Here is a 22,690-nt window from a genome sequence, read left to right as displayed (position 1 = left end):
TGGGTGCGGCCTGCTGTACAATTTGTCCGTTTTCAAAGCCTTTCTGGAGGGGTGTTGGTGTGATTTCTGCCCCCACCCCCGACCCATCAGGGAATGGGACGATTTGAGATCACCCACCCCCAAATGTGACTCTGACCCCATGACTGTTTGGTCATAAACTCACATGACGAGTGGAAAAGCTGTTACCAAAAATGTTTTCTTTTCCAGTTTTCCACTGATCTCCCTTAGTTTGGGTCATCAAATTACTCAGGACACTAATCAAGAGTGACATGTAATTAAGAGGGCAGAGGCCACATGCAAGCAAAGGATTCTGTGCAACACCCAGGATGCCCTGGCCTCACCGCAACTTGTCAACAATCTAGTAGGGAAGGGACATAAGTCTTTTTATGGTAGGAAAACTAGCACTGAGTCAGGGAGGTGATTCAAAGGGCTGGAGCTCATACTAGCGCTCTGGGTCTGATTCCTGACACCATAGGGCTCCCCAGATATTAAGCTGGGAGAAGTCACCCCAGCCTAAACTTGGAAGAACCCTTGGAGATCTGGGGGGGGTCTAGAAAGTAAAACAAATAAAACACCAAGGTAAATTAGATTTTAAAAACTCCGTAAAGACAAGTTACAGGAAAGCTGATAGTCCCACATCTTCCTGAAGTGATTGCATCTCCTGCAGGAAGTAGTGGTCTTGCACTGAAGTGGTTGCATCTCCACAGGAAGTGATGGTCCTCACTTGAAGTGGTTGCTTGTGACAGGAAGTGGTGGTCCTCTACTGAAGTGGTGTATCCTGATAGGAAGTGGTGGTCCCCCACTTAAGTATTGTATCCTGACAGGAAGTGGTGGTCCTCCAATGAAGTGGTGTATCCTAACAGGAAGTGGTGGTCTCCCACTGAAGTAATTGCATCCTGACAGGAAGCAGTGCTCCTTTACTGCCCCAGGAGGAGGAAGAGGAGGAACCTTCCGGCTCAACAGCCAACAAGAATGCAAAAGCCACTCAGTGAGAAGTGGCGTTCTTGGACTCCCTGCATCCTCCAATGGCATCCTCCAACGGACTACTCCCTCATGTTATGAGGTTTATAGCAGCAGCCCCTCTAGCATCTATACTAGACTTATTTTTAAGAAAGGGTGCTTGTGTTTGCCATGTAGTTGGGGGCTGTTCACAGTGCTTTTTAATTTCTCCAGATAAACCTATTGAGTGGGTGGACGCTGCTCTGAGGTCAGGACATACAGAGCTTAAACATACACACACAGACACGCTATCAGGTGCTGCGGACCATCACAGTTGCCATTTCTGGAATTTTTTTAAAATGTAAATTCCAACTCCAACTCTCTGGTCTGGTTTGGTTTTGGATCTCACCTGGCTGTGCTCAGAGCTTACTCCTGGCTCTGGGTTCAGGGATGACTTCTGGTGGGGCTCAGGTGGCCATATGTGGTGTTGAGGATAGAACCCAAGTAGGCTGTGTGCAAGGGAAGTACCTTAATCCCTGTAGTGCCTCTCTGGCCTGGAATTTAACTGTGTGACCTAGAGGATTAGGATTAGGATTGTGTCAGACCAGACCTTAAAACCCCTGAGCCCTTCTCACGGGAAAGGAAAGCATTCCCTACTAACACTTCATTTTAGTTCTTTGAAATCTTGGAGAAATGTCCTTTGAAAGAACAAATGTCCAGAAAGGAAAAATACAAATGATTGAGGGTATCTATAAACCTAAGAGGGCTACAGCTTAGTCCAACTATCTGGAAAAACTCAGTGTCATTGTTTGTCCTTTACTTCATTTTATTATTACTGGGATGGGGTTGGGCCATATCCTGAACAGTCATTGCTTACTTTGCTCAGGGGACTGTAGGCATTGCTGGGGATTAAATCTGGGTCCATGGAAGGCAGTGTCATCCCTGTACAACCTCTTGGCCCTTTACCTTTTTATTAAAAAAGGAACCAATGAGCTTGTGATACAAAGGTCATTTGTGGTATTAAATTAGGCTCTGAGAGATGGTTGAAAGGCCCAGAATGCACACATCATCCCCACATCACATGCTCCCTGGAGCAGCACTAGGAAACCCAGCCAGAGCACTGGGCCAGGAGTCCCTCCCAAGCTATGTACCCCCCACCTCCACCCCCAAAAAGCTGTTTTCACTTCTGCCTTGATTTTGTTAGTGTGATCTGTCATAATAAAGTCAAGTTATTTCATCCATCAATTTCATCAATCTTTCAAATGGGTATGTCTGCCCTTTTATGGGGTGGGGGGACATACGGGGGTAGACCCTGAGGATTGGACCCAGAGCAACTGTGAAGATTTCTATCTCTCTACCTCTGAGCTATAGAAAATGGGCACGTTTAATTTCTATTTATTTTTTGATTTCGGGGCTACAAGTGGCCATACTCAGAGCTTACTCCTGACTCTGTGCTCAGGGATTACTCCTGGAGGTGCTTGGGGAACCACATCAGTGCTGGGTATCAAACCTAGGTCAGTTGTGTGCACAGCATCCACTGGACTATCTCTCTAGCCCCAACTGGGCACTTTCAGAGTTACACACCGTCAAAGATGGCCAGAAGTTCAGTTTGTTCGGGGCCACACCCAGCAGCGCTCAGGGCTCATTTCTGGCTCTCTTCTGGGAATCACTCCTAGTGGAGTTTGAGGAACCATCTGGGGTGCTGAGGATAACCTAGACCAGCTCTTTGCAAGGTAAGCAACTTGACCACTGCACTATCTCTCTGGCCCCAGAGGTTGTCTTTATGTCCCATTTCCCAGCACGTCCAATCCTATGAATGCAGCCTCAGAGCGTGTGCCGTGCTGGGGATGGGGGTGGGGGTGGGGTCCTCTGCAGGCCCCATGGGAGCAGGAGCAGGTCACGGGAACCCGGGTGGAGGGCCTGAATCTGCCTGTGGCCGACTTGACGTCAGGCTGGCAGCCTTGCCACCTCAATCAAGGTGCCACCAGAAGACCGCAGGGTCTTGCAACCCAAGGGCCCCTGCCTCTTACCACCCTCCCCATGCAGCTGGGGCTGAGCCGAGTCACGATCTCGGGTGTCACCAAGAACCCAAGGGTTCCAGTGCCTCCCAGGGGCTGCGCTGCATAGAGCTGAGTGTTTCCTTCTCATGAGCCAGTTCCCCTTCCCGTCCCGCAGCCTCTGTAACTTCTCTTCTTCCTTCCATCCCGGCCACCGGCCCCTCCAACACCCCCCTGCCCCCAGTGCCCTCTAGCGTGAATACCCCTCTCCTCTCTCTCATGCCTTTCCCCCTTTCGGATTGGGCACCACACCCAGCAGTGCTCAGGGGACCCTAGGCGGTGGCGGGCATTGACCCAGGGTCCAGAACCCTTGGGCTCCTCTCTCCCGCCTTCCCTTCTTTTCCACACACCGTCACGGTGCTGATGATGGAGCTGGAAGTCCCTGTGGTGAAACGGCATCCATCCCCTGCTCCTGGCTCTGCCTGCAGCCCAGCCTCGTGGGAACCCAGGCTCTGGGGGCTCGGAGGGTGCTCTGACACTCCTCTCTTGACCACGGAGGGCCTCGAGGATTTGTTACAGGCGCTCACACACACATTATTGAGGACTCCAAGTTGGGACATTGTTTTCTTGATTTTTTCCCCCCATCGGTCCCTTTTTCTTTGAAGATTTCAAATGGGGTTAAAGATGTTTAAGATTTTACTCGACTTAATTTTTTGTGTGTGTGGAGGAGGGAGTGGTGGCACACTCCGCAATGCTCAGGGCTTACCGCTAGCTCTGTGTTCAGGGATTACTCTTGGCAGTGCTCGGGGGACCACATGGGGTGCCAGGGATTGAACCCAGGTGTGCAGAGCCATGTACTACTGCCCTAGACTCTCCCGACTTGATTTTGACTGTTAACACGGGGGGTGGGGGTGGGGGGTGGGAGAAGGTTCGAATTTTGCCCTCCTCTGGAAGAGGTCCTTACTTCCCTAGTTTTCCTCTGGCATCTGTTATCTCAGAGGATGTTCATAGATGCCCTCTCTCCTTGTTCACCCAGTCCCAGTCACCGTCTTTTATGTCTGAGCCATTGACCCTTTTCTTCTCTCTGAGCCTGGGGTGTGCCATGAGGCTGGCTGCTGGTGGGCAGAGAAGGGCCTGAAAGTCAGAAGGTGACTTGGCCAGGCCACTTCGATGACTGATCTCTCAGAAGCCACGAGTCTCTTCTCGTTTCCTGGGGGAGTCCGAGGTCAGTGGCAGTTCTCCAGGTCTGGAGCGTCCACTTCCCCTTCAGTGACCCGGGCCTCAGCCTTGGCCGTGTCACCAACCCACAGTGTTCCCATGCTTGTGAACTGAGCCTCTTAACCCCACTTGGAAGGGGGCAGAGGATTTACCAAGCAATTGTTTCTCAGCTGGGCTTCCAGGAGCCCTGGCTGTCACACAACAGGGGTGCCGCCTCAACTTTGGGGGGCAGCAGCTGCTTGAGCCGCGCTTCTCAGCTTTTCCCACGGCAGGCCAGGAACTGGCTTTCTTGGAGCTGCCAGCTCTGGGCTCGTGGCTTCTGGCCCCTCATTCTGGTCTTTTGTCTCCTATCTCTGCGGGCCCTGGGGTACAAAGAGCATGACGAGGCCACTCAGCCAGGAGGCTGGCACCCCTCTTCCCATGCCATCACCTCCGGTACAGTGGGACTTTTGAGGAACTGCCCATCTCTCTGCATGGCCGCTCCTGGACACTGGATAAAGCCCCTTCCCTCCAACACCAGCCACTTCTCCCAAGCCCTGGGTTCACTCCTGCCTATAGGCGTCGCTCAGATTCCTTAGCAGTGTGCCCCAGGTCGTGGGTGAGGTGACCCCAATAAACCTCTGCTGGCTGCCACATCAGGGAGCAGAGCACCTGTGAGAGGCAGGGAGAGGCAGGAACTGGCCGGCCTGGATCCGTGATCTGGGCTCTGCCCCTTTACCAGTTGGGTAATCTTGCGCCTCCGCATGTGCACCATTATCCTGGCACCCGCCTTCCAACATCGCTGTTGGGATGAGTTGGACACACACTGGTGACTGGCATCTTGAAAGTGGGCGTCAGCGATGTGGTCACTGCACACCTGTGTCCTGCCCTTGACTTGCAGGTCCTTGGCGAAGGCCTGTCTCTCCTTCCACGCTGCCCATCCGGGATGCGGTCACAAGCGCCTGGCCAGTGCAGACACTGACTGGCGAGAAGAGCATGTGGTCGGCACTTTTGGAGAGCGTGTCTTGGAGCAGATGGCCCCTGCGGGACACCCGCCAAGGCGTCACGCATCTGTCCTGCAGGGGTGACACTGGACGAAGGAACATGCGGGGCCGAGGTGGTATGCTGAGCCCCAGTGGGTGGGGGAGCACCTAGCGAGGTGCAGCATTGGCTGGGCCCATTGCATAAGGCCCCGCATAACCTGTTTCCAGCTGGATTTGGCTTCACCCCGGCTCTGTCCATTTCGCCACCATCCCGCCCTGGCAGAGCCATCGATCATGCTGAAGTATCAAAGGCATGTGGTTACTAATAATAGCCCAGCCATTCGCAGACATGGGGACACACTGGGGTCGTGAGGGAAGAAAGCAGGCAGAATGGCTTGGTTGAGTCAGGATCACGCCCTTCCCGGGACATGAGAACTCGGGTTTCCTTAGGGGCCATGAAGGCTTCTGAGACTCACCCCACCTGTGAATGCATTCGGAAATGTACGTATGTGGATAATACCTGGGGGGGGAGGAGAGGGAGGGGGAGCATACCCAGTGGAAGTCAGGGGCTAGTCCTGGCTCTGGACTCAGGAGTGACCCCTGGGGTGCCATAAGCAAGGGCCTGACCTGCAGCGTGATCTCTCTGGCAGCTGATACTCTTGAGATAATACAGAACAGATTCCAACTTGCAACTCTAGCTCCAAAGGTGTGTGTGTGCGCTCACACGCACGTGTCTTTTAGGCCACACCCAGCAGGGCTTAGGGCTGACTTCTGGCAGGTCTGGAGGACCATATGGGGTGTCAGAGACCAAACTCCAGATCAGCTGCAAGCAAACGCCCTCCCAGCTATGCTATCACTCTAGCTCCCACAAACCTTTCGCTCTCTGTATCTGTGTGACTGATACTAGTGTCCAACTGTAACGTTCAATCAGAATCTCTAGTTCCTTTCAGTGGCCTTCCCGTCTCTACCTTGAATGAGTCTCACCTCTTGGTGTCTAGTTTGGAAATGGAGTAAGAGCCCAGGGACTTCAGTGTAGGAGGCCTGGGCTCACAGGCCCACCCGCAAATAATCCCGGCCCTGCTTGTGGCCTCAAACCCAGTGTTATCTCAATCCTATATAGCAACCAGGATATTATGTATTAAATATCTTATATATGGTTTATGCATATTAAATATTTTATACAAGACGTAGAAAATGTTTTATTAAATATAATATACATAAAATATCAAGCCTGATATTTACAAATATATAAAAATAAATATTTGTTCTAGTAGGCTGCTCTCCCTTTATTTCTCTGCTGCAGGCTCTCATCAAATGCATATATGTCATGCGTACATGTGTGTGGTGCCAGAGGTTGAAACCAGGGCCTCACGCACACCAGGAAACTGCTTGACCACTGAGCTGCAGCCACGGCTAGTCTTCCAAAACAATTTAATAATTGGAACTGGAAGACATAATTGGACATTTCCAATTATATAATGACAGACTCAGTAGCATGGTATATAGCTGTTGCTCTGTTATACAAATCCAATAAATGTGTGGAAACTTCAATTTTCCACTTCCCTCAAAAGATAATTGAGAATGTGACCATTTTAAATGAGATTAACTGGCGATTAGGGTTTTTTTCCAATAGGTTCCTGTACAGAACAGGTCCTAGTGCTTCTACTGTGGGTCGTGACCCCTTGGGGCTTGGGTGGGGGGTGGGTCACATAACAACAACAAAAAAACAACCTGACCTGTAAGTACATGTCTGAGTAGTATATCTCTTTTATCTACTTACATATCTGGGGCTTTGTAGAAATTTCTTGGGTGGAAAGGGATGGTGAGTGGGAAAAGGCTGAACCAGTCCCAGAGGAGACTGGAAATCCACAGATCGAATCCTCTAGAAAAACACCGATGGGGACCAAAGCAATAGTGCAGATTGTACAGGTCGGGGGGAGTTGGTCTGACATGCAGCCAACCTGGGTTCGATCCCCAGTACTCCATGTGGTCCCCCAAGCACCACTAGGAGTGATTCCTGAGCACAGAGCCAGGAGTCAACCCTGGGCATTGCTGGGTGTGCCTGCCAAAGATATCTTGGCTTTGGATTTCTTGAGAAAACACTGAGCTTGTCAGTGGGAGCAGACACCCAGCCAGCTCTTGGGGCACACAGCAGAGTCAGGGGGCATCCCCTGGGCTTCGCACTCATTGGCTGCTTGCAGAAAGGCCAACGGGAGACTCAGAAAGAAGTCAGTGCCTTTGCGATCTTCCTGTCTCATACTCGGCGCTCTCACAGAGGATGCCCCTCTGACTATAGACAGTTTCGATATGTCGCAGCAACTTCAAAAGTGCCGCTGGGTTATATGGGAAGAGGCCCCTTCCCTGTAGGCGTACGACAGCCTGGCGGAGGTAACCGAGGCAGTTGAGGGTTCGGTAGCACAGGCCCCGTGCTGAGGCACTGCCTGCGGTGGCAGCGTCAGGAGCTGCAGAGAAGCAGCGAGCAGGGTCTTTCGGATCCACAGGTCTGGAAGGAGGCTCCCAACTGCATCCTTCTCCAACTCGACCTGTCTCCTGTGTCTCAGGCTTGGCTCGTGGTTCCACAGGGGAGAGATGCTGTCCCGGCATCTCCCCTTCAGAATCATCAGAGCTGTCATAGGCAACCAGACTCGGAGCCCCGCAGGGTGGAGACAGAATAGGACGGGGAGCCTGGGCCAACTGCGCACCCCTGTCTCCCTGACCACCTCTGGCAGCCCCAGGACCAGGATCTCCTGGGTGGTGCCTCTCTCGGGCCACAGGGGGGACATGTCCGTCATCAGTCACAGCAACTTCCAGCATCATTCCATCCCAGCAGGTGCACACGGTGATGAAGTGGGCCCAGTCTGTTCGTAGCAGCTTTAAGTACCAAACGAAATACTCTAGGAAGCAGGTTTCGGAGGAAATCAAAAAGTCAAGCAGCGTCGTGGGATCAAAGCTGACACTGCCCAGGACGGAGAGAAAGATGCAGTGAGGGTCGCAGCCACTGCTGTGCATGTCAAAGGTCCATGCTGCCTTTCCGCGGTGCCCGTCCTTTCCAGCAGTGTCGCCCGCTCTGAAAATAAGAACACCGGAGATCTCCGATAAAGAATTTTTTTTTGGGGGGGGAGGGGATTTGGGGGCAGCGGGGGTTGGGTTGGGTTGGGGGTGGGGGCGCCAACAGAAGCCACTTATAACCCAGGGACTTGCCCATTAGATTGCTTTTCAATCTCTGTGTTATTTAAAAAACGCAAACCAACTCCTTTCTATGCCAACAGACACAGAATGAAGTACACTAAGTCCACAGCCCGTGGCAGCTCGGGCCCAGGTGTTAAACAGGAGATGCACGCACTCTCCTGCGAAGCCGCATTCCCGGGCTGGTGGCTTCGAGCTTTGTCCGCCTAAGCCACGTCCTCTGGCACCTTCTCTGACCCAGAAGTAACTCCTTCCAGGTGGCGTCAGTGAGGGATTGACCCTTGTTGCTCTGTCCACAGGCTCTGCTGTGTGGGTCCCAATGTGGCCACAACCTGACCACCAGTTCCCACCTAAATCCCTGACCCACAAATTCTGTCCTGGCTTCCAGAGGCCTGGCCCAGTTGATGGCCATGTATGGGCAGAACTCGGCAATGTGGTACAGAGATAAGAACCCTAGCCTGGCTTGGGATCCCTATCTACATAGGCAGGCCAGCGGTCAACACGACCCCTGGGAAGGCCAACTACTGAGAGGCAGGAAATACGCTTCTCTTGGCTTAAACCATCTTGGTTCCACTCACAATTCTCACGATTAAGAATCCCCTTTAACACACGCACTCCTCGAAGAAGCGCAGGCCTCTTGGAACACCGGGGAGCTGGAGGCAGGTAGAAACTGACTTTGCAGAGAGCGCCCCGAATTCCCAGTACCCTCTGAGGTCCCCTGCAGACATGGCAGGGATTTTGGCCAGGGGGCACTCGCTGGGCATTTGGCAGCTGCTTGGGGCCACATCACATTATTCAAGTCACATGCAGGCGTTCGGGGCACTGGATTAGAACTTTCTCAAAACTTGGCCCCAACACTGGGGACATGAAGGGTGATGCCCTGGGAAGGGCCAGTGGTCACACCTGGCCCAGGGACTATGTGACAAGAAACCCCTTTCTCCGAATGAAGAGGGTAAAGGCCATCAGGATGGAGGTGGGGGGTGGGGGTGGGTGATCTGGCCACATTTGTCAGTGTTGCTCAGGAGTCACTCCTAACATACTCAGGGGACTATATTCTCCCGAGTGTGTGTGTGTTTGTGTGTGTGTGCGCGCGCACGCGCACATGTCCACTCTGGACTCATTATCAGCTATGAACTGCAGGATCAAGGACCGACATCTGCCATAAGAAGGTATTATTAGGGTCTATACAGTCAACACCAGTACAGCTGTTCCTGAAGCTGTAATGACAATAATGACAGAGGCACGCGCCCGCAAGGACTGCTGAGTGTCAGGGTGGGCACTACAGTCACAGACCTGCCAAATCTATTTCGGACATTTGCAATAAGACACAACAAATCAGCCCCACTTTAACTGGATGCTAACATAAACATACGGTACACAGGTACCTGGCTGAAATATTTTTTCCTTTTACAAGTCTATGCTTCCGTTCCAAAGGCAAAACTTAAGTCTTTAAGAAGTCTAATATACAGAATCAGTCTTCAGGGCTGGCTGGGGCTCAAGGGGGCGCGTAGGCCTTGAACATAGAGGGCTGAACTCGGCCCCTGGAACTGAAACAAAGTCTTCGAGACAAAGACAAACTGCAGCTAACTAAGACAGGCACAAAGGTCCCAAGTGACTCCTGGTCACAGAGAAGACCGTTGCCCTGATTTCCAGCCCTGGGCACCCCCCCACCCCCCGCCACTCAACCAAGCCTTCATGAGGAAATATAAGTGGATCTCTTATACCGTGTGCAAGAGTTACGGAAAGAAAATGGAAATAGCAAGGGAGAGAGAGTGTCAGGGATGCTTTCCCCAACGGTGGAAAGTAATATTCCAGCACATTATTTGAAATCTTTTCTGTTTTCTGGGCGTGTAGTTAGAACAGTTAAGTTCTGGGTTCTGCACAGAGCACAACAGACTGAACAGAGATTCTTCAAATACGAGGTGCAGGGTCAGGCCTCAGCACTGTATGGTCCCCGAGTACTCTCTGAGCACTGATGAATGCCCACCCCCCCACAATATGCCAACCTGGTGAGCTGTAGGTAGATGCCCAGAGATGCTTTGGCAGCCTCCAGCATGTCGTCATCTTGTTCGATGAAGACTTGGGACAGCCACATACATGGATGGTCGCACTGCAGGGCGGGCTGAAGGTGAGGCTTCAAGAAGCTCAGTAACTGGGCCATGAATCTCTGTAAATCATCTGCAACAGGGACATTATTTCAAGGAGCTGTGATAGCATGTGGACATGCTCTTCTCCTGCCCTTCTCTGAAGAATGTGAGACTGTGGGACCACAACTCCCACTTTTCAACAGGCCTGGGGCGACTGCAAACTAAGACGCTTGAGCTTGAGGCGGGGAAGGGGATGGTTGATGCAAGACAGTTCAGTTCAGATGTAAAGTGAAAATAGTATCTGTTTGCCAAAAAGGCCTAAAGAAACGCTCTTCTCTTTGAAATGCATTTAAATGAAGAAAGCAGAAGATGTGGAAGTATCTTTGTCAGATGCTAAAGTGATTAGAGGCACCAAGAGCTGAACAGAAATGACTGTTTCTGTTCATCAACTGGCATGGGGTGGGCGGGGGCATCAGGCACTCAGCCCTGCCACTGGAAGTAATTTAGCTGAAAAGCAGTGGGGAAAATGTTTGCCAGGCACTGAAAAGTAAATACTACTAAGCAGAGCACCGGAATAAGAGTTAATTACAACTTAAAACTTTGACACAAATAACAGATGCCACCTGGTGTTACAAATTGTAACTACATCAAATTATAAGCCAGTCAGGGAAGTTGCTACTTAGAATCTGAAACTTTCACTGCCAAAGTGTGCTGAGTTTGTGAGACATTTACTATGGTTTTCCCCACAGAGTGGAGGCCCATCTTCCTCAAAACCTAAATTAAAGGGCCATCTCTGACCTGGAGTTCACATCCTGGAGACAACACGTAATCACTTCTATGGTAATAAACCTCAGCGGTTAGTTTCAATTGGGTTACTAATGAGCTCTTCTACTAATGCAGTGAAGGTTAATATGACTAAGGAGCAAATGCCTGACTGTTACCTAGTATCACTGTCTCAGGAGCTGATCAGACACTACTTTTTCTACTCCTGCAACTACAGAAATCGACAGAAGCTGGCCTGTTTAATATTGCTGTCCTTTCTCTTCCCCTGAAGTTGAATTAAACATAGGATAACATGCAGCTTCAATGAGTTGGGCTCCTAAGTTCTGGGATTTGATCGTTATGAGTTTTTCACGTTTCTTCTGTGGTACAGGGATTGAACCCCAGGGCTCACCCATGGGAAACACAAGGTGTACTGCCCAGTTGTGATTATTATTTGACTTTTGGGAGTAATTACCCATTTCCTGGAGTGAAAAAAAAAAAAAAAAACAGCTGGGAGACTCACCTTTCCCCTCGATGGCTGTAGCACAGCGCTGGAACCTGACTTCTAAGGATTTAATGAGAAGTAAGCTCACTGCTCGAAGCATCACCTGGTCTGTGCCTGGGACAAGATCGGTCCCAGGCTGGATCTCTTCTCCCCCAAAGTGGGGCGCCTGCCCAGGGACAGATAAAGTCCTCAACAGACCCGAATCCACAGCCTGCAAAACCACGTCTGCCAGGGCTGTCTTGTCCATCTCTAAATGGGGATCAGGTGGCAGGGGGGCAGGGAGTGGGCCGCTGCTCAGGTCTTCACCCACTTTGCCAAGGAGGCACTTTTTAAGGGCGAGGATGGACTTCCTTCTCACGAACGCCGGGACAGGCCACAGGACCACATCCAGCATGCGGGCAGCTTTCTGGAAGAGGAGCCTCTGGCAGGGGTGCGGTGGCTGCAGGTGGGGCCTGGAGGCTGCGAGGAGTTCCAGCAAGTCCAGGAGAGCCAGCAAAGCGGCAATGCCTTCAGGATGGTCACGGAGATTTCCAAGACACTGGGCGAAGAAGGGATCATAAAAGTCTTCAAGCACAGCATCCAAAGGGGCCAGGAACCGCTGCAGGCTCTCTGCAGGGGGAAAATCACTTAGCGCCCCTCTGGAACTCTACCTTCAGGAAGTGCAAAGACAAAAAGCACCCAGATTCACAGCAGCCTCCTACAGGCCTCCTCAAAGTGAGTGTCAGGGAGCGGCATCTCCCCGGGCCCTGAGGAGATGAAACCAGGTCTGCACTGTTGCCCTCCACCGACAGCCAATGGAGACGGGGTCACAGCAAGCCTGTGGACAAATAAGTATCAAGAGTGCCAGACCACGTCGAGGATGTCCTTATAATAACAAAACGTTGTAGGTTTATTCCCCACCCCCACACCCCTTAACTCTTCCCTCCTAAAAGGGGTATCTGGGGCCTGGGATGGAACCAGGGACCTGGAACCTCTCTGCTCACCGAGCCCAGAGCTGAAGCCCCAGCACAGCCCCATCACCCTCTGCCATCAGCCACTGCTGGTGCCACCGCGAGGATCATCTCCCCACAAACGGGGGGGGGGACCCCTCAACATAGCGAGAGAAAAAGGGGCGTCCTCATCAGAAAGTATCTTTCTCACATTCCACACAGACCAGATGCCGCCAACCCAACTCTGCCCTCAGCCTAAGTCCTCCAGGACAGAATGATGCGGTTTGCCAGGGCACGGCCCTCATACCTGTTTTCTGCGCACCCGGATCTTTTAAGATTTCTTTGATGACAGCTGACAGGACCCACAGGCAACAGGCCACCTGGCCACTTGCCAAGGGTTCACCAAGACTGGTGCGGCAAAACACAACCCAGGAATCACTCAGTGGGACCTACAAGTGAGATGAATTTCAAAGGAGGAATTTGTTAATACCATTTATTAAGTCAGTCATTTTATTTCATTTATTAGGTGGGGCAACACTCAGCAGTGCTCAGGGCTTACTCCTGGCTCTGCACTCAGTGATCACTCTCAGTGGTGTTCGGGGGAGCCCGTGGGGTGGCAGGAATAAAACCAGGATCAGTTGCATGCAAGGCAAGTGCCTTACTCCCTGTACTATCTTGCTGGCTCTGATGTCATTATTTTAAAGATTTTCTTTATAGTTACGAATTGTCTACTACAGCCAGTAGAATTCCTGAGGACACTGTTTACCCCTGCCCGAGGAAGTCTCATCTGCTAAAACAAAATACAAGAGTGTCTCCATTTTGTTCCTTACACATTTATTTTCCCCAAATCTTGTCCCACAACACTGAAGAACTGAAGGACTGAGACTATCTAAAGTCAGGCTTCTATTAACTTAGAACAGAACAGACACTTTAGGGGGTTGGAGCAATAGTACAGAGCAGGAGGGCCTGTGCCTTGCATGAGGCAGGCCCAGGTTGGATCCCCGACATCCCATACTGTCTTCTGATCACCGCCAAGAGTGATTTCTGAGCGCAGAACCAGGAGTGAGCCCTGAGTACTGCCGGGTATGGCCCCAAAACAAAACCCAAAAAAAAAAAACTGAAACTCTAATCCTGGACACAAACTCCATTTGGACACCCAGAATTTACACAGCTGATGGTATGCACATACATTTTACAGACACGAGTATTTGCAAGGTTACATTAAATCCCAGAGAGCAATCTTTCCTTTGTCACTTTTTGTTTGGGGCCACTCTCCATGGTGGTCAGGATCACTCCTGGAGAGGCCAATTTAGATTAAGGTGTTTTTTTTGGGGAGGAGGGGGGAGACGAAGAGGGGTTTGGGGCCACACCCAGCAGTGCTCAGACCTTACCCTGGCAATGTATTTAGGGATCATTCCTGGAGGACTGGGGGAGGGACCAAATGGGGTGCCGGGGGGTGGGGGGGTCCAAACCAAGGTCAGCTGTGTGCGAGGCCAGTGCCCTGCCCATAGTAATCTCACTCCAGCCTAGAGACCAATTTTAAAGAAAGTACAGAAAAAACGCCAGCAAGCTGACTGCTTACCTACCTTTTCTCGAAGCTGGAAGTAGAGAAGCAGCCCCAGGCACTTAGCAGCCAGGTGAGATAAGAGTTTATCCCTGATCAGAAACAGACTGGTCTACAGGAAAACAAACAGATTTACCCACTGCTGGGAATATCTGGGAAAAATCTATTTACGAAAAAAGCCAACAACCCAGATCTTCAAAGAACAAACAGAACCACAAAGGAGCTTACTAACTGCAAATCCACTTCAGAGGATTTTAAAAGGATGTACAGGATCTCTCGGTATTTCTCCTTGCAGCTGGGTGCAGTCTCGGCAGACAAGACCCTGGTCACCATCACCTGGATCACTGTTAACTGTAGAAGCATTCGTTCATGGGTACTGGCCTTCAGAGAGGGTCCCCTTAAATTCAGGGGCGTGGCGGGAGAGGCTGGCTGGGCTGGGTCCTGGCCACCGGGGCCGCATCGTGAGGGAGAGGCCAGACAACCTTCACAGGAAACCAGTGGAGAGAGGTAAGAGACATAATCTCTGCTCTTGTTTTCTAGCTGAGCTCCGCGAAGAACTTTCCTATACAGGTGGTCTAAAACATCAGAGGAAGCTTCCATAGTGATTTCCAAATCTGTCCGCTGCAAAGGCAGTCAACTCCAGGTAACAGCAATCTCAGAAAGATGTCAAAATGTCTCAGCTGTTTCTTCAGCGAAACCTTCAAGAGAAAAGAAATTTTAAATCTTAAGTGCTATACACATTGCTATGCGTTTGTTTTCAGATGTCCCCAGTGGTGTTGGGGGGACCATATGTGGTGCCGGACACTTAAGCCGGGTCATCCACAGGCAAGGCAAAACATCTTACTGGCTGAACTGTCTCTCCAGCCCCCGTGCATCGTTTTTATAAGGGGAAGGCATCTGTTTCTATTTAAATTATTTATCTCAAGATAAAGCTGATGACCTCATTTCTAAAAACCGAATGAGTAATCATTATTTGAAGACCATAAAAGTAAAATGCATTGTTTCCAGTACCAATTTTCCCCTTCATTCTGGGCCAAGCCTAGTGGTGGAGGTGCTACTCTGGGCTCCGTGCTTAGGGGTTGCTCCCAGTGGTGTTCAGGGGACCACTGGAGGTCGAGCTTGCCTCCCACATGCAGCCCTGCTGTGCTCTCTCCAGCCCCTTCTGCTTGTTTTGGTACCACGCTCAGAGGTGCTCAGGGTTTACTCTTGACTCCCTGCTCAGGGGTCACTTCTGGGGAGGGCTTGAGGGACCAACTGGGGGGCTGGAGATCAAAATGGGCCAGCAAGCGCCCTCCCTGCTGTCCTAGCTCTTGGGAGCCTTGCACTGCTCTGTGACACATAAGTTTCCTTAAGGGCCAAAGTGAAAGTGCAGTGAGGAAGGTGGTTGCCTTGCATGGAGGAGACCCAGGTTCGATCCCCAGCATTCCATAGGGTTCCTGAGTACCGCCAGGAGTGATTCCTGAGTGCAAAGCCAGGTGTGTGACCCAAGTATCGCCAGGTGTGACCTAAAGTGTCAATAAATAAATAAATAAATGAAGTTTCCTGAGTGGGCTGAGTAGTGTAGCCTGTGATCATCCATCAGAAATTCTGTTTCTGGTGTACTTCTTTGGACACTCTGACAATAACATTTCTTTCCAGTAAAACTACCATTTAAAAATAGAATTCAGGTTTTAACTCGCAACATATGCCCTGCTCTATTATTACAATTTTCAGGAACAAAAGAATTATTTTTATTTTGGTGCTCCAGCAATAAAAATACTTTCAATGCTATTTCTGAAAATCATAAATCCTGATTTAACACAAATGAGAAAAAAGAACTAGTGCTGGCCAGCCACTTTAGACCTACAAAGGAGATAATCTTAAATGGTTTCAACTGCTTCAGTCCAGAGACTCAAGTATTACAAGGAAAAAGGAAGGGAGGGAGGGAGGAAGGGGTATTTCAGGGGGCAATGGGCGGTTTCCATCCGGGTGGGTGCCCAGATCTTCAATGAGAGTGTTGTAAGAAGTCAGGTTAGAGAGTTAGAGGCTCAAAAGGACCCTGTAAGGGGCCAGGATGAAGGCTTAAAGGGAGTACAGACTTTACATGTGGGGGGGTCAGGCATCCATCCTCAGCGCCCCATTATGCCCCAGCCCCCAGCACAACCAAAGCAACACCCCCAATAAGACCATTCCCTGCCCAGCACTGCCTCTGTGGCCTCCAAACCCTCAATGACCCTTTATAGACAGGATACCAGGTAGTAAATGAATGAATGAGTCAGAGGTGGCTTTTCTTATGTGTAAGCGTGACCTTCCCATCACAGGCTCTTTCAAACATTAATCCTGGCCCAAGCAAGGTCCAACAACAATGTCACAGGTCATCTGTCTAAAATCCCTGGAGTCTGCAACAGGACAGAACTAATTCTTTCCAAGCTTCCGGGTCCCTGGAGGAAGTGGGAAGGCCTGCTCGTCTGGAACAGACTTCTGAGCTCGAGTCTTACGGCTCTGGAGGGCCATTTTCCTTCCAGAGGAGCAATTCACAGGTGAGGGGAGGAGCCTTATCGATCGCAGGCTGGCCTAAGTCCGACACCCTAGCAGGCTGAAGACTGCGTTTAGGGCAAATTCTAGACATGAGCTCTATCCTAGGGCAGTCCTAATGTCTGTGAAGGGCAATGCCAGAAAGGTTCCTGAGAGGCAGGAGTCGTCACTGGAGCGAGGCTGACTCGGAGCTCAGAGCCCACTGGGAGACTCTTCCCTTCCTGCCCCAAAGCAGCTTCGGGAGCATTTCCCTGCCACTGCACATCCCTGCACTGAGAACTGCCCTTTTTTCTTTTGAAAAATAAAAGCAACACGAATGTTTCGCCGGAAAGTACAGATGCTGAGAGCTGAGTGGCCTGGTGGGGCGAAGGGAACTGGACCCTTCTTCCCTACAGGTTGGCCCAGCATGAGCTGTGGGACCTGGCTGGTCTGGGGGACGGGGTCCCCCTCCCATGCAAGTGACTCAGATGTAAAGTTCAGCATCTGAGAAATCCACTTCAAACGCTGAGAGGCTTGCAGTGGGCCTTAGGAATAAATGAGCTGATTTTTGTCTGGCCTGGAAAGGGAACAACCAGGAGGATACAATTAGGGCAAGTGACTTTGCAGGGCACCGCAAGCAGGAACCTCTCCATCCATTGTTACCCCCAGGACCACCAGCCACCCAGGCACCACTGGGTGTGGCCCAGGAACAAGCCACAACCATTTAAGGGCCTCTCCATGGCTGACCTACTGCAAACTCTGAATTCTCTATCTCAGCCTCCCAAGAACCATGTTTGCCTTATCGAAAAACTGCAACTGCCCAGCTGTTTTCACAGAAAATCAGAATAAAGTTTTTGCAGGCCTGCTATGGACCAGCTACTCTGAGAGTAAGAACTTCACAGTGGTAGGAGGTAGCAGATTAATCATCAGGAAGGAGAGAGAGATTGAGTCACAGAGCAAGTAATGTGGCAGTAAGGATTTGAGGCCACAGAATTTGACTGCAAAGTATGTGGCACACCTCAAATTTCCTTTGGGACTCCCCAAAGCACAGGACAATCACTGAAGAGCAAACTTACAAGTGAATTTCCTAGTAAATAGACATTCACACAGCTGAATCTTAACGACCGTCTATATCCACTATCAAAATATCTCAAAAAAGATTGTCCCTCAGCATTGTCAAGGCTGGGTACTATAAATGACTATAAGGTAATCGTGACTAATTATGTCAAAAGATACTTAGCAACAAGTTTCAAAGCTCAAACAATAATCCAGACACCTACACCTATTTGACTTTTTTTTTTTTAGGTCATGCCCAGCAGGATTCAGAGTTTACTCTTGGTTCAGGGGTCACACCGGCAGTGCCTAAGGACCCAAAAGGTGCCAGGATCTACCCAGAGTCAGCCACAATTAGGAAAGCGCCTAAGCACAGCACTATCTTTCCAGATTCTTGATGACTTCTCTACATTAAATTATTTTTAATAGCCACTAATCAGCCCCAGTATAAAAAAAATTAATGACTGGGCCCAGAGTGATAGTACAGGTGGAAGGCATGTTCACCTTGCATGTAGCTGATTCGGGTTTGATTGCCGTCACCCCATAGGTCTCCCAAGCACTGCCAGGAGAGATTCCTGAGTGCAGAGCCAGGAGTAACCCCTGAGCATTGCTGGATATGACCCTAAAAAGCCAAAAAAAAAAAAAAAAAAAAAAGAAAGAAAGAAAGGAGAACAACTAGTGATCATACTTTGGTATCAATAGTCAATGTCGTTTAACTGGGACCGGAGCAACAGTACAGTTGCTTCATCCATGCCTCGGCTGACCTGGGCTCCACCCCTGAATGCAGAGCCAGAAGCCCTGCACCCCCGCAATATATACACATATATCTAGAGTTTAAGAGCAATATGCAGGTGCTAGATTAATTTTACTTTACTTAAAATAATTTCAAACTTTCACAACCAAGTTGGCATGAATCAAGGTTTAAGTTTTAAAATCAAGTTTTAAGAGAAACACCAAAAAACAGAAAAAAAAATCTTTGGGATCCAAAGTGAGGCAGATTACGCACACTTAACCTCACGTAACTCAAATCGGTTAAATTAAAATTAAAAACAAAAACAAAACGCCCAAACCCAAATCAACCCTGAATTCCTAAATGCAAAAGTGGATAAAACTTGACCGTAACCAATTTCAAACCTTTGCTTGGTGTAAGGAAGTGAAAAGACGAGCTAGAGTTTGAAAGAAAGATCCAATCAGAATGCTGACAAAGGAAAAGTCTCTAGATCAGACAAAAAACTGACAAACCCAACAGTACAAGTGCTCAAGTGGAACATGGCGGGGGTGGGGTAAACTGACACCCCAATAATCATAAAAAGGTAAGTAGCCGGAATGAGGTCTGGCCACACTCCCTGTTAGAGAAATGCCACCATCTGCAGGACTGAAATAAAACGAGAGCAGGAGCTGGAGAGAGAACATACGGGCGAAGTGTTTGCTCGTACGCAGCAGAGCCCACTTAGATCCATGCAAGGTACACGGTGTCCTTGATGTCTCCGGGAGTGATCCCGGAGCACAGATCCAGAAGTAAACCCCAAGCAGCACCGGTATGGCCACAAAACAAAACCTTAAAATGTCCTGGGCTGGGGAAATAGCCGGAGATGGACCATGAACAGGACACCAAGCACAGCACGGCCCTTCCCAGCACCACTAAACATGGCCCAGTGGACCCGTGGACCCTCCAGCCCTTTAAAAAACAACAACAACAACAAACCAGTACCTTGACAACGAAAACTGAGCCAGCATAGCTTCTTACATTTTATTGCTGGGGCAGGAGTGATAGCACAGCGAGTAGGGCATTTGCCTTGAATGCAGCCAGCCCAGGTTCAACCCCCCAGCACCCCATAGATCCACGCCCACCAGGAATAATTCCTGAGTACAGAGTCAGGCTTAAGGCCTGAGCATCACCGGGCTGACACAAGGTTCCAATCCGTTCAAAGCCTCAGGGATGAGGCAGTGGCAGCAGCTGGGACAGCACAGGCCACATGGGGGAGCTCAAAGCAAAGGTGTTTCCCAGGACTACAGCACTCACTCACTCCCTAAGTCAGAGGGCTCTGGCAGACCCTAGGGCACTGCACAAACTCCACAACCTCCAGAGCACTACAGAGGTGCTGTCACCAAAAATGAAAATCTTAGGCTTGGGAGTCGCAAAGGGCTTGAAGAGATCAGCTGGGGGCTATGAGGAGTGGGGGCTTGCTGAGGTGGTCTCTGGGACACTCATATAATGTGCGCATCTAGAAAGCCAGGTGGGGAGACAGGAGGAAATGGGCGAGAAGGCTGAAATGACACTGTCGGAATGTCTGTTCCTCTCTCTGGCCATCTGCTTTTCACTGAAAATCCTTTGTGGCCATGAAAACATGTAAGGTGACAGACAATCATGTCCTAACCAGGGGACATCACGTTCCTGGGCTTCCAGAGAATGTGCTGTCCCCCGCATCAGTGCCTCTTGGCCACCCTTCTCTGACTGTTTCCTTCACTGAAGGTTTCATGGACAGTCTCTGGAATACTCTGGAGAGCCTGTGGGGCTGTGGGGGTCCGGTTTTTGGCTCCTGCTAGGGAAACGTTGTTTGAGAGCATACCAAGCTGCCTGACTTAACTGGTGCTATCAATCTGACAGCTCACTTGATCACTTGCCATGGATCTTGAAATAGTTTGGTTTCTGTAATACTTGTTAACTAATCGAACTTTTCTCGTTTTCCAGCTGATTTTCCGGTTGATTCCACGAGACAGATTTCATTTCCCATTTTTGCTGGGACCAGCAAAAGTCACACACAGAAGCACTGATTTCATTTAGGATAAATCTTTATGATGCTCGTTCATGAAACTCTGGCCCGGAATTGAGTCCCTTTGAGTAGGATGCAGGCTGGGAACACGTCAACATGGGCCTCAGCATGCCTGATTCCAGGGGTGCCCAGGTATCTCTGTGGCCCGGGGAGGTCAGTGTGTCAACAGGAACAGGAGTCCTTGAGCCAGGAGCCTGTGAGCTGGCACTCCCGTGCTCAGTGGCAGTGGCATATTGTTTTATTTTGGTTTTGGGGCTTAGGACTTATTCCTGGCTGTGCTCAGGGAAATGCCAGGCGGGCTTGGGGGATCTATGGGGTGCCAGGGATGGAACCTGGGTTAGCGCATGCAAGAAATACGACAGTCTAATTCAAAGCAAGTGCTTCCAAAGCCTGGAATGTATTGAGGAGACCGTCCCATTTTCTACTTTCTAAATCAACGGCTCAAGGTCACTAAAACGTCTTCTGTGACTGGGTCTGGAAGGGAGCTATCAGAGCCAGGTAATTGTTCCCACAGGAGAGGCTCTGAGCTTTACCATGGTTTCCTGAGCATCGCCAGGTGTGGCCCCAAACCAGACCCCCAAACCAAGTTTTCCTGATCTGTCTGCTCTCTGGCTCTTCTCAAATGAAAACTTGTATTTTGTTTTCTTTTTCCTGCTGGCTCACACCTGGTTGTGCTCAAATCTTACTATTCATTGTGAGCTCAGGGAACCCTCCTGGCGCCAATATTTTTTTGCTGGGGCCAGAGCAATAGGTTAACAGGGAGGGCCATTGCCTTGTACACAGCCGACCTGGGCTGGATTCCCAGCATCCCAGAGGGTCCCCCAAGTATGGCATGGAGTGATTCCTGAGTGCAGAGCCAGGAGTAACCCTGAGTATGGCCAAGCAGGTGTGACCCAGAAATAAGAACAAGGGGAAGAAATCTTTGGGGCTCATCAGGTGTCAATATTACCTTCAGGATCAGCCCACAGTGCTTTCTCTCTCACACATGAAGGCTCTTCTGAGCTCATCCCACTCTCTGCCTGTGCTCCCCCACAACACTCCAAGGCTGGGCAGCCTTTAAGATGGACAACTTCCGGGGTCTTCTGATCATGTCTCACAAACACAACTCCAGGCTCTGACAGGTTCTCCAGGGCTCTGCTGTGCTTGGCCTACTCTTACCAACCTAGATCACATTCAGCCTGTACCTTCCCACTCCCCACCTGCCACCTGGGACCCTCAATTCCAGGGGAGACTTTCGCTGACTCAAGTCAGGACTGGGCCGTGGGGCTGCCAGAAGTGGCATCAGCCCCCAGGCCAAGCAAGAGGTTGGTTTCCCCTCCCTGACCACAAGTTTCCTGCACGGAAGGGGCCCAGGCGCCCTGCACACACCAACGGGGGCTCACATGGAAAGTGCGAAAGGAACATTCTTGAAGGAGTGAATGATCTGCACACCAGGAGGCTACCTGCAAGTGTTGCTGAGACCCCATCTTGGCCACAGACCACCTAAAAGAAGACAGCTGGAATATTTCCTCTGGGTTAAAAGCGGAAAGGGGTCAATGCTTGGGACGCAGCTCAAAGAAATGCAGCACGAGTCTTCAAATCCGAGGCCCTGAGTCTGATTCCTGGCTCTGCATGCCTCTTCTCATTCTCATTCTCTCATATTCTCTCTCTCTCTCTCTCTCTCTCTCTCTCTCTCTCTCTCTCTCTCTCTCTCTCTCCCCCTCCCTCCCTCCTTCCAGCATTGCCAGAGCTTGTCCAGGGTCCCCGGCACAGGCCCTTAAAAAAGAAGTCAACTTTGGTGACTGCAACAAGCTGCAATAATAGGACTCCTTGCTGAGCTCTCCACTGAGCAGCCAGGAAGCACCCCCAAAACACGGAGAAAAAAGACACGACTTTCCCCCAAACATCGAGAAGAGACAGTACCTTCTCCTCTGCGGCAGAGCACGGAGAGATCTGCAGGCGCGTGACTCGTCTCCCGGGCCCGTGCCGCCCACCACGCACGCTTGCCTTTCTCGCTGGGCTCGCCAGCCGCCTTCCTTGCAGCGCCCGGGCACCGCTGGCGCTTCCCCGGGCTCTGGGGCAACGCGGCACGGCTTCTCTCTGCAGAGAGGTGCCCAGGTGCAGCGGCCTCGCTTCCTCAGACCCCGCGCCTTGGGCAACCCCCGCCTCCCGCACCTAAGGCCCGGCCGGGGGCGCGGAGCTGCGGGCCTCGCACAGGGAAGAGTCCGGGGTGCCGATTTTC

At 50.7% G+C, this 22,690-nt stretch overlaps 2 protein-coding genes across 2 annotated transcripts in view; both read right to left on the bottom strand.

The window, feature by feature from the left end:
* The window catches only part of CERS3 (ceramide synthase 3), a 74,852-nt gene extending 64,467 nt beyond the window's left edge, over positions 1–10,385 (bottom strand). Inside the window, exon 1 of the mRNA XM_056124439.1 lies at positions 10,309–10,385. The gene's annotated coding sequence lies outside the window, so the exon portion shown is untranslated. The remainder of the gene's footprint in view (positions 1–10,308) is intronic.
* On the bottom strand, positions 7,346–22,390 carry LINS1 (lines homolog 1). The gene is made up of 7 exons (XM_056124715.1): positions 22,372–22,390; positions 14,378–14,847; positions 14,172–14,261; positions 12,893–13,034; positions 11,675–12,265; positions 10,309–10,480; positions 7,346–8,183 (listed from the first exon to the last, which is right to left on the bottom strand). Exons 2-7 carry the CDS (start codon positions 14,747–14,749, stop codon positions 7,346–7,348), a joined length of 2,205 nt encoding a protein of 734 aa, XP_055980690.1. The 5' UTR covers positions 14,750–14,847; positions 22,372–22,390.
* Positions 22,391–22,690: the final 300 nt, after the last annotated feature.

This window comes from Sorex fumeus, unplaced genomic scaffold (genome assembly GCF_029834395.1).
Source record: "Sorex fumeus unplaced genomic scaffold, SorFum_2.1 ptg000051l, whole genome shotgun sequence".
Taxonomy (NCBI): Eukaryota; Metazoa; Chordata; class Mammalia; order Eulipotyphla; family Soricidae; genus Sorex; species Sorex fumeus.
The sequence above is the reverse complement of the archived record's forward strand: the minus strand, read 5'-3'. Positions and strand labels throughout refer to the sequence as shown.

What these genes read in the sequence shown, in the direction of transcription:
- LINS1 (XM_056124715.1), bottom strand. Translation starts at nt 14,749, where the DNA reads ATGGAAGCTTCCTCTGATGTTTTAGACCACCTGTATAGGAAAGTTCTT. An exon ending in ACTTCCAGCTTCGAGAAAAG is followed by an intron (nt 13,035 to 14,171) that starts GTAGGTAAGCAG and finishes TCTCACTTGTAG; the next exon opens with GTCCCACTGAGTGATTCCTG. An exon ending in TCCGGGTGCGCAGAAAACAG is followed by an intron (nt 12,266 to 12,892) that starts GTATGAGGGCCG and finishes TTCCCCCTGCAG; the next exon opens with AGAGCCTGCAGCGGTTCCTG.